This window comes from Lipotes vexillifer, unplaced genomic scaffold, assembly GCF_000442215.2.
Source record: "Lipotes vexillifer unplaced genomic scaffold, Lipotes_vexillifer_v1.1 scaffold225, whole genome shotgun sequence".
Taxonomy (NCBI): Eukaryota; Metazoa; Chordata; class Mammalia; order Artiodactyla; family Lipotidae; genus Lipotes; species Lipotes vexillifer.
Genome location: NW_006787630.1, coordinates 1,845,808 through 1,856,042, shown reverse-complemented (window position 1 = coordinate 1,856,042; position 10,235 = coordinate 1,845,808). Strand labels below are relative to the sequence as shown.

General features: G+C 62.5%; 2 protein-coding genes across 2 annotated transcripts; one reads left to right on the top strand and one right to left on the bottom strand.

Moving 5' to 3' along the window:
• The first annotated feature begins 1,550 nt into the window (after positions 1 to 1,550).
• NDUFS7 (NADH:ubiquinone oxidoreductase core subunit S7) lies at positions 1,551 to 6,262 on the top strand. Its single transcript, XM_007460443.1, has 8 exons — positions 1,551 to 1,611; positions 1,657 to 1,690; positions 2,368 to 2,436; positions 2,956 to 3,073; positions 4,367 to 4,546; positions 4,660 to 4,706; positions 5,511 to 5,599; positions 6,165 to 6,262. Exons 1-8 carry the CDS (start codon positions 1,551 to 1,553, stop codon positions 6,260 to 6,262), a joined length of 696 nt encoding a protein of 231 aa, XP_007460505.1.
• A 948-nt stretch (positions 6,263 to 7,210) lies between these two features.
• On the bottom strand, positions 7,211 to 10,202 carry GAMT (guanidinoacetate N-methyltransferase). The gene is made up of 6 exons (XM_007460387.1): positions 9,963 to 10,202; positions 8,832 to 8,977; positions 8,562 to 8,625; positions 8,207 to 8,274; positions 7,909 to 8,019; positions 7,211 to 7,351 (listed from the first exon to the last, which is right to left on the bottom strand). Exons 1-6 carry the CDS (start codon positions 10,141 to 10,143, stop codon positions 7,211 to 7,213), a joined length of 711 nt encoding a protein of 236 aa, XP_007460449.1. The 5' UTR covers positions 10,144 to 10,202.
• Positions 10,203 to 10,235: the final 33 nt, after the last annotated feature.

Genomic DNA, 10,235 nt, shown 5'->3' with positions numbered 1-10,235 from the left:
GGGGCGGCGGGGTTGGGGCTTGGGTCGCTCCGGGCGCTTTTCCGCCCGGCCGCTTGGGGAAGCGGATACCGAGGGCGACGCAGGCTCCCAGCCTCGGGAGGGGGCCGGGGCGGGAGCCGGAGGGACCCAGGCTCGGCCCGGGATGCTGCCCTTGAAGTTTCCGGGAGGAGGAGGCGAGGGGGCAGCAGCCTCGACATCCGAGGAAACTGAGGCCCAGAGAGCGGCTGGAACCGCTGGTGGTCACGTGGCCTTTCCGGGCAGGGACGCGACCCCGGGGCACCCTGCCACCCCGGGAAGGGGACGGTCACCCGCAGAGAAGGCGTCCAAACCCTGGCTGCTCCGGGGACGTTTCCTCCGATTAGCGATTAAACGCATAGGATGGATTCACAGGGTTGCAAAGGAAAGCGGTTATACTGACAGTTGCCAGGATTCTGTCTGGGAACCGGGGGTCAGTTCGCAGCCCGGGTGCTCCATTATTCATGCCTGGAAAGCCGAGGTTTAGTGGCGGATCTGCCTACTGCTGTGACTTTGAAGGAGTGAGAAGTGGACACGTTCCTTTACAGAGTTGGCTACAGCGTCTATGTCGAGGTTAGGAAACCACTGTCATTTCTGTTGGTGAAAAGCCTCGGTCTCGCTAATACTGCTGTGGTTTTGGCTACACTCAGATTTTAAGGAAAGGCCAATTTTCAGTAAGACGTTGGTGACAATAAAGAGGGTATTTTTCTTTCCTGTGCAAGCTCACCGGCCTGCTGAATCCTCACCAGCGGCCCCTTGCTAAGAATGTCTGGTCCAGAGGCTGGAATTCCCTCACCTTGGAGGTGAAGGGCATTTACTGTGCTGTGAGATTACCCAAAGCCCTACATTTTCAGGTGGGGGAGCTGAGGCTCAGAGAGGAGCAGCTTGCACAAGAGTCTGGGGCTGGGCTGTTGGCCTGGACTCCTTGCCCAGCCTCTGAAACCCCGGAACTCCCAGCCCAGGGCTTGGAGCCTCGCTGATGTCTATGGGTTTGTTGACTTGACACATGCCTGTCAGGCTGAGCCAAGGCCGAGACAGACACTGGGGGAACCCAGGGAAGCCCTAGCATCAGGGGGAGGCAGGCACCACAGGAGGACATGTGGATAGAGATAGAACAGGGTGACAGGATCTGGAGGGCCTGTGGAGCTAGTGTAGACCCAGGCATTTGAGCTGAAAGCTGCCCCATGAGAGGGGTGCTCCAGGCAGAGGGGACAGCAAGTGCAAAGGCTCTGAGACAGGAGAGACACTGACATTCCTGAGGAAAGGGAAGGTGGCTCTCACGTGGAGTGTGGGGTTGGAAGCAGGGGAATGTCTGGTTCACATTCTGAAAGATCACTGTTTTTTTCTTTTGGCTACACCTTGTGGTTTGCGGGATCTTAGCTCCGAGACCAGGGATCAAACCCAGGCCCCCTGCAGTGGAAGCACGGAGTCCTAACCACCGGACCACCAGGGAATTCCCCTGAAAGATTGCTCTTTATCAATTGTTTGTTAAATGGAATGTAGATAGACTGAGGGTGAGAGGGCGGGTGCACCACATGGGGGGCCTGACGGGCAAACACCTGGAGGCTGGACCGTCTGGGCCGTTTGTGGCCTCTGGTACTGCCACAACTCACTGCCCCCACCCTGTGGTTCTTTCTGCAGCTCCTGGCCTGCTCCGGGGGATCCTTGCTCTTCGGTGAGTGCCTGCCTGCCTTGCTGCCTGCGTGTCTGCATCTCTGATCCTGACACCCCCCAGTGAGGCCCTGGCAGGGAGGGGCTCAGAGGGGGCTGTCAGGGGGCCTCAGATCTGGGCGGGCCCTCCATCAGCACCAGGCTAGGGGCCACCTGGCATCCAGCCCCACGTGTGCCTGCCCTAGTACCCTCAGAGCCCAGTCGCTACCTGGCGCACGAAAGGCATTCAGCACATGTGCTCTGATGGCAGCCCCGTGTAGGCCTCCTTGGGGCAGGAAGGCAGGTGGCTGCCAGGCCCTCGGATTTGGGCTGAGTTTGTTTTGATAAGGCCTTTTTCCTACGAATAAAATACACACTCACTGCAAAGCAAAGGGAAGACGGGGAAAATGAGGGAAGTATCAAATGAAAACCAGGCAGTCTCTAGACCAGGGATCAGCAGATTTTTTTTTTCCTCAAAGGGCCAAACGGTAAACATTTTTGGCTCTGCCTCTAAAAATAGTCCCAGACACCAAGGAAGTGAATAGGTGTGGTTATGTGTCAATAAAACTTTATTTACAAAAACCGGCAGTGGGCTGGGTTAGACCCCCTGGTCAGTTTCCCCATCCTGGCCCCGGGGTAACCCTGTCACAGCGTGTTGAGGCGCCCTGGGCTGCTAGTCATGGGCAGTCTGTCTCCCCGCAGCTCCGGCGTGGGCGCAGCTCTGCAGGTGCGCGGGGTCCATCCGAGCTCGGCTGCTGACAGCCCGAGCAGGTGAGGTCAGCCTTCCCGGGAGCCCACACACCCTGAAGTCCCCCCATCCCCCCACCCCAGCACAGCAGCAGCCTGTGGCAGCTCCGGGGCACTCCCACCACCCAGCGGGGTATGTAAGGGGGTCCCTGCCCTCAGAGTCCTGCCCAGCCCTCTCCTGTGCGCCCAGGCCAATGGCTGCACAACTCCTGACCAGGAGGGCCCTCGCTAAAGAGTATGTCAGCCGAGCCTGTTTTCCAGACGGGGAAACAGTCCCCGAGAGGACAGGGTCCTGCTGGGCCTCAGTGAGGCGATAGAGGCCTGTCCACACCATCTTTCGCTCCGGTGTTGAGCAGGCATGTCCTGCCCCAGGCCGGGGTGCAGGGACGCTGCAGACCTGGCCTCATGGCTACTCCCAGTGCTGCTCTGGGGACCCGCCGTGACCATGGCTTTGTCCTGCCCTCGGAGAGGCTGCTCTGGGCTGGGCCCGGCCGGGATACCTGCCTGGCTGACGCCTCCCCTTGCTTTGTGTCCCGTGCCCAGCACCCACCCCGCCGTGTCCCAGGCCGGAGCCGTGGCCCCCAAACCCGCCGCCTTTCCCAGCAGCCGGGGCGAGTATGTGGTGGCCAAGCTGGATGACCTCATCAACTGGGCCCGCCGGGTGAGCCCCTCCTCGTCTGCGTCCGTGGGGCCCCCTCTGGCTGCTCAGCCACACTCCCATGGCTATGGAGTGGCCCAGACTCCCCCAGGGCCCCTCCGTGTGGGGACCTGTGGCTTTGATTCTGTCTCAGGACTCCTGCTCTGCCCCCAGCAGTTCCTGGCCTGACTTCCCTCGGTGCTCCCTGCAGCCCGCGTCGGCCCCCAGAGAAGACGAGCCGCCTCCCTCCTGTTCTCCTTTCCTCTTCTGTTCATTCCTCTCGTCTCTCAACGTAAAACCCATGTTTTTAACTGGAAATACACTATGTAAACAGTAGCTCCTTCCCAGCAAATATCCTAATCCCCCGCCCCACCCCCACGTTCGCCGTGGGACAGTCTGCGTGCTCACGTGCTTGTCTGTGTCTCCCCCCAGACATGTGTCCTCTGTCCCAGGACAGTGGTTCCTTTCAGTGCTCTCGGGGCGCCCAGCTGAGTAACAATCCCCCATTGACAGGCGGGCTGGTGCTGTCCTGGTGTCTGTGTGTGACCAGCGAGTCCACAGCGAGTGTCCCTCCAGGCCCACAGCTCCAGGGCGGCGATGGTCGCTGTGGCCGTGCACTGTGGAGTCATGGCCCTGCCGTGTTGGGCAGCCCTTGCCTGCTGTGTGACCCGAGCCCTGTCACCTGAACTGGGACATCCACAGGGCAGCAGGGACCTTGGCCAGATCCCAGACTGGACACATACAAGCAGAGAAAGCTCTGGTGGAGAACAGCTTGTGGGTGGGGGTAGGGGCGATATCAGGCACCAAAGGATGGAGAGAAGTCAGGGCATCCAGGAGGGCTTCCTGGAGGAATTGGCACTTTGAGTCCAGGTGGTGTTGGGAACAAGACCCTCCAGGGTGCTGAGCCCCAGGGTCTAGACCTGTGCGGTGTGTGGCCACTGGGCACTCAGAGCAGCAAGTGCCCATGTTCGAGGCCGGGATTTAGGATATGCTGGGTTATGTGGACTATATTATTAAAGCTAATTGCACTTGGTTTTATTTTTGTCTGTTTTTCTTTTTGGTAATGTGGCTGCTGGGAAGTGTAGACCCACGGGCCTAACTCAATTGGCCTTCCTGTCACACAGTACCTGGGCTGGGGCATCAGCCTCAGGCCGATGATCAGTGTCCAGGGCGGCCTTCGGGGTCTGGAGGTCACATGGTTGCTGTGGGCAGGGCCCAGAAAAGGCTAGAAACAGATTTTTCTATGTGAAATCGTCCAACTTCTTTAAACACGGTGGGCCACTTGTCCACTCACGGGCCGACTGCCCCACCCTGCAGAGCTCCCTGTGGCCCATGACCTTTGGCCTGGCCTGCTGTGCCGTGGAGATGATGCATATGGCAGCGCCCCGCTACGACATGGACCGCTTCGGCGTGGTCTTCCGCGCCAGCCCCCGCCAGTCCGACGTGATGATTGTGGCTGGGACGCTCACCAACAAGATGGCCCCCGCGCTCCGCAAGGTGGGCCCCACCGCCAACCCCCCCAGTCCCCTCCCCCAACTCCCTCCCTCCCCTCCTCCCAGCCCCGCCCCCGCCCCAGGCTCCAGCTGCACACAGACCCCTGTCTCTTCCAGGTCTATGACCAGATGCCAGAGCCTCGCTACGTCGTGTCTATGGGGAGGTGAGTGCCCGGCGGGGCGGGGGCTTCAGCAACAGACATGCCGGTGACACGCTGGCTTGTCTCTTCCAGTCTCATTTCTGTGCTTCTTTCTGATCGGGGTTGTCCAGAACGTCCCTTCTGTCCGGTTATAGTCGCTCCCTCACCCCAACAGCCTGTCCAGTTTCGTTCTGTTTCTCTGTGTTATGACCACAGGAAGGACGTCCTGCTTGGGGGGGCGTTGCAGCCTCCTCACCGTCTAGCCAGCACCTCATTTCTCCACATCATTAAAAGCCATTTAGTCACCTGGCTTTTTTGGTTGAGGTAGAATTCACATACTACAAAGTTCACCCTTTCAAAACGTACAATTTTGTGGATTTTAATGCATTCTTAGTGTTGTGTAATCATCACCTCTTATCTAATTCCAGAGCATTCCATCACCCCAATAGAAGCCCTGTCCCCATCAGCAGTCACTCCCCACCCCCTCCCCCAGCCCCTGACAACCAGGAACCCACTCTCTGTCTGTGGACAGGCCTGTTCTGGACGTTTCCTGTCAATGGAATCACACACTGTGTCCTTTCACATCTGGCTTCTCTCACTGAGGGTCATCTGTTCACAGTCCCACTGTTTGTTTCTGTCCTACCGGGTCCCACAGAAAGTCTCAGGTGGCCGCTGTCTTTCCTGTGACTTGTGTCCCAGTCTTGCCCTTTCCTGACCGCCTGGCACCTGCTTGAGGTTGGAAGTGGGTGCGGGTTGGGGGCTGCAAGGAGGGACGGAGGCCGGGGTCGCTGGAGAGGCTCTCACGGCTGGCGTTCCCCTCCCCACCAGCTGCGCCAACGGAGGTGGCTACTACCACTACTCCTACTCTGTGGTGCGGGGCTGTGACCGTATTGTGCCCGTGGACATCTACGTCCCAGGTGAGCCCCCAGGTGGCGCCCACGCGGCCCTCACCCGATTCACAGAATCCCCACAGCCCCACTGAGACAGCTCGCCCCCTTTTAAGTATAAGCAGATTTGGGTACAAGAATAAGAGTGACACCGCAGCCTTTCCCCCTCGCTGTCTCCGGAGGGTCTCCCAGTCTGAAGAGTCTGCCCCCATTCCTTTCCAAGGGTCCTCACCGGTCGCTGGCGTGGCCTGGGGGTTGGCAGGCAGCCCACATTGTCCTCCCGGGTCCCGAGCCGGGTCATGTGGCGGGAGGGCCAGGGACAGGGCAGCTCGGCCTGGGAGGGATAGCCCAGGCCTCCCTCATCCTGGCTGGGAGTTCGGCCCTGGGGTCAGCAGCTGCCCACCCTGCCCCCCTCTGGCTCCTTTCCCGTGATGGGCCAAGCCCCCCAGCTCTCTTGGTGCAGACCTAACGGGCTGCTGGGGCAGAACCCTGTCTTGCCCCTCCCCGCCCTGGGAAGTGGCCTGGCTGCCCCCACCTGGAGCAGAGCGGAGAGGAGGGGGAAGGGCAGGAAGACTGAGGTGCCCCCGCCCCCCAGGCTGCCCGCCCACAGCCGAGGCCCTGCTCTACGGCGTCCTGCAGCTGCAGAAGAAGATCAAGCGCGAGAAGAGGCTCCAGATCTGGTACCGCAGGTAGAGCCGCTGCCTGGCCGCCCTGCGGCGTCTGTGCCGTTACCCCAGAGGCGGTCAATAAACCCCATAAATCCGCCTGGCTGCCCTGCTCCACGGAGTGTGTGGGCCGCGGTGGGGGCCGGGAGGTGGGCGGGGCGAGCGCTGCTTGGCGGGGTCAGGCCTGTCTCTTGTGCATGGAGACGCCGAGGCCCCTGGAGTGGACAGCCGGGCCCAGCGTGGCCCAGTGGGAGGCCCCACCCATGAAGGAGGGGAGTGGACGCGTCCAAGAGCGGGTCAGGGTGAAGCAGACGACACCGCGGGGACCAGCTGGGCACCAGGGTCCAGGGCAGACGGATCCAGGGTGTCCCTGTGCTAGGGCTGGAGGGGCGTCGACTCAGAGTGAGGCATCATGGTGCAGCCTGACTGGGTGGGACCAGAGGGTCTGGGCCTTGGGGCTGCCACCTGCTATGAGGTCCTGACCTAGTTCCACCTCCTCTGGGGACCCCAGCTGCCCACCAGAGGGAGGGCGGGAGGGGCCATGGGTGACTAATTGGCAATGTCTTCAGTGGGCACGGCGGGGGGCTCAGAGGCAGGATCAGAAACTTTGGAATGGTATAGCCACTGTCTTGGTGGTGGTCAGTTTAACAGGTTTCCTTCCTTTCACTTTTTTTTGGAGGGGCAGGAAGAGTAAAGCAAGCACACGTTTGTGTCCTTGTGCTGATTGGCTAAATCCAGTGTTAGTGTTTATTTCATTCTCAGGACCATGGTAGGAAGGGAGTGGCCGTCCCCTTGCAGAGAAGGTTAGGGAAGCTTGCTGATTCATGTGGCTGGTGTGGGTCTGGTCCAGGGCTGAGGGGCCAGAGCCTGCACTCCCGGCCATGAAGGCGCTCAGTACGGGCCTGGGGGTTAGGGGTTCCTGAAGCCCAGAGCCCCCAGGGTGGCGTGGGCAGCTGAGCCGGTGGGCCCAGTGGGCTCAGTGCTTGGTGACCAGGGGCGTGATCATCTGCGGGAAGGCGTAATAGCGGCAGTCGGCCGGTGGGACCAGCTCCATGACCTGTGTGTGGATGTTCTCTGGCCGGAAGCCTGCTTCCAGCAGGGCTGGCACCTGTGTCTCCTGGCCAGAGGGAGGTGCCGAGTCACTTCCAGGGCCCTGGGGCCTCAGGAGGCACCCTGCCAGCCACCCCTACAAGTGCCAAGGCCCTTGGGGGCTGGGCAGGGCTGCTAAGAAAATGCTGAAGCCCAGGTCTGGGTGGGAATCTCCAGGTGTCCACACACAGCTTCCTGGCTGTCATGGGGTATCACCAGGCTGCTCACCCGTACGTCCTCGCAGGCAGAGGGAACCGAGTGGGCAAAGGCCCAAGACAAGGGGTGGCTAGACCCATAAAGATGCACCCTGGGTGGACAAGGGCAGAGTGAGGGGATGCCGCTGGGGACCTTGGGCTGAATCCCTGTATCCTGAGGGCACTTGGGAGCCATCTAAGGTCCTTGAGCTAGGGAGAAACCTCTCCTGACTTACAAGTGGAGGCTCAGAGTCCACCCAAGAGATGACCCCCCAGGGCCAGAGGCAAGGGACCCTCCCCAGGTCTCAGGTGACCCCACCTGCCTCCCCACCCAAAGTCGCTGCCGGGGGTGGGGCGTGGGGCGGGGCAGGGAGCGCCCAGGCTGCAGCACCTCGAACATGGTGGTGATGTCCGAGTACTTGGACTTCATCAGCTCCCCCCAGGAGGTGAGGTTGCAGTAGGTAAGGACGCCCCCCGGCTTCAGCAGGCGGAAGGCATGGTCCTGGCCGGGGTTGGGGGACAGTGATCAGGAGGGGGTGGGGATGGGCAGAGGCATTCCCAGCGGGCCTCCCGCCAGGTCAGGGGAATGCCGGAAGGAGAGGTGCCTCCTTTGTGGACGGCAGGCGCGCCCACTGGGCTGACCCCCACCTTAGGGCTGGCAGACCCCGTCCCACCGCAAGCGATCCTACCCGAATGAAGTTGAACTGGTGCGTGTGCCAGGTCTCCTCAGACAGCGGGTACGTGTCATACAGGATCCCTGCTCGGGAGGACAGAAGCCACGTGGTCAGGACGCTGGCTGCAAATTGAGGCGGCCGGGAACCCAGAGTTCGCTATGCTGCAGCTGCCCCTAGGAATTGTGTCCCACCTGGTCGTTCTTGAGGTGTCCACGCACCTGAGTGCCAGGCTCCTGTATGTGTGTCCGTGCCTGCCCCCCAGGCTCTGCCACCCCAGTGACACGTCAAGGCATGTGTGCCTCAGAAGCAGGCAAAGGGGGGGCTGGCAACCCAGGCAGAGGCCCCCCGCCCAGTGCCCAGAGCCCCTCACCATCGAAGTGACTGTCTGGCAGGGTGGGTGCCACCTCCTCCCACAGGCCTTTCAAGGGAACCACCTTGGCGCAGGGGAGAAAGAGAAGGCTGAGGGTCAAAGAGGGCCCAGGACTTCTCCACCTGTTGCAAGGGAGGGGGCAGAGGAACTCCCAAGAGAGAAGACCACCTCCCCCATGTCTGCAGCCACCCCAGGTCCCCAGCCCACTCTGCGGGCAGGGCCTTCCCCCTAAGGAGCGTGAGGAGCGGGACCTCGGGCAGAGGCGGGCACCTTGTGCTGCTGCCGCGGGGCCCAGTCTTGGAGCCGCTGGAAGACGCCCTCATTGCACTCGATGACCCAGTGCTCGTCGATGGGGGCCTCCTGCACCTTCGTAGCTGCGATGGCCATGCCAAAGCCCACCTCCAACACCCGGCCCCCTGGGCAGACAGAGTGCCCACGCCTTACACACTGGGTGGGGCTGGGGAGGCTGCCTGGAGGAGGGGGCGCGGGGGCAGGGCCTTGGCAGAGAGAAACGACTGCCACTAGGAGCGGCCACTAGGAGCGACCGGTTGGCAGAGCAAAGGTGGGGGGCGGGACAGAACACAGCAGCCCTGAGGGAACAGCGTGGGCCCGGGGCCAGTAGCCAAAGAGGGTGGCCTGCCGGGGGACTTTGAGCCCTGGCGCATGCTGTTTGCACTGAGGGCGCTTATCTCCTGATTTGGGCAGCATCCCCTGCCCGGCCCCAACAAACAATGAAGTCTACTAAGTAAGGGCAAGGGAGGACCAGGATTCAAGGCCCAGGCCTGGAACAGTGAGGGGCGGGGGTCGAGCCCCTTTGGGTCAAAGAGGAGGGGAGAAACGCCCTAACCATGCAGGGACACTGGCTGTGCCCATTTGCCAGATGGGAACACGGGCCCAGAGGTGGTGCACCCGGCCTCTGGGGGTCGTGGGGAGCCCTCGGCACCCCGCGGGCTCTGAAACCAGGTGCAGGGCCACCCCCACAGCTGTCTCCAGGCCTCAGCTTTACCAGAGCTATTCTTAGCCAGGGCAGGGCCTCCCGCGACTCCTGGGTAGGAGCATTACCCACGTGGGCCTGGGCAGCATCTCGCCAGGCCGCCACTCCCCTGTCCTCGACCTCGGGTGGGGTCCGGCGGCTGAGTTCCGCGTCTGAGAACCCATCCCCCGGCCCAGCCCGACCCCCTTCCCGGGGTCGGGGCCTCGGTGCCCCCCGGAGAGAGGGTTCCCGGTACTCAGGGCGCCCGCAGCGCCCCAGGACTACCCCGCTGCCCTCGCGAGCGGCCCCGTTTTCCAGGCGAGGAAAGAGAGGAGCGCAGAGGTTCCGCCACGTCGCTGGAGAGCGGGCGGGCGCCGGGTCCCAGTGGCCCCGGCCTCGGTCGACCCCGCGCGCCCGGCGGGGGCTACCTCTGGAGGCGGCGGCGGCCGCCAGCGCGTGCATGTAGGGGGTCTCCCAGCGCTCCATCACCGGCTTGCCCAGGATCTGCAGGTGCGTGTCCGACGCGTCGTAAGCCGCGGACGCCGCCCGCCACGCGGGGCTGCAGTTCTCTCCGGGTGCGAAGATAGGGGTCGCGGCGGGGGCGCTCATGCTGCGGGCTGGACGGCGCGCCCCGGGAGCTGGGGAGGGGAACGGCCGCGTCCCTGCAGGGCCTTCTGGGCAGGGGGCGGACGGGAGGCGGG

Bases quoted from the DNA above. Each gene is read 5' to 3' on its own strand.
- NDUFS7 (XM_007460443.1), top strand. From the start codon at position 1,551: ATGGGGGGCCTGACGGGCAAACACCTGGAGGCTGGACCGTCTGGGCCG. The intron at 3,074-4,366 runs GTGAGCCCCTCC...CCCACCCTGCAG, and splicing joins TCATCAACTGGGCCCGCCGG to AGCTCCCTGTGGCCCATGAC. The intron at 5,600-6,164 runs GTGAGCCCCCAG...CCCGCCCCCCAG, and splicing joins CGTGGACATCTACGTCCCAG to GCTGCCCGCCCACAGCCGAG.
- GAMT (XM_007460387.1), bottom strand. From the start codon at position 10,143: ATGAGCGCCCCCGCCGCGACCCCTATCTTCGCACCCGGAGAGAACTGC. The intron at 8,978-9,962 runs GTAGCCCCCGCC...CTGTCTGCCCAG, and splicing joins GGCCGCCGCCGCCTCCAGAG to GGGGCCGGGTGTTGGAGGTG. The intron at 8,020-8,206 runs GTAGGATCGCTT...AACCCCGGCCAG, and splicing joins ACCAGTTCAACTTCATTCGG to GACCATGCCTTCCGCCTGCT.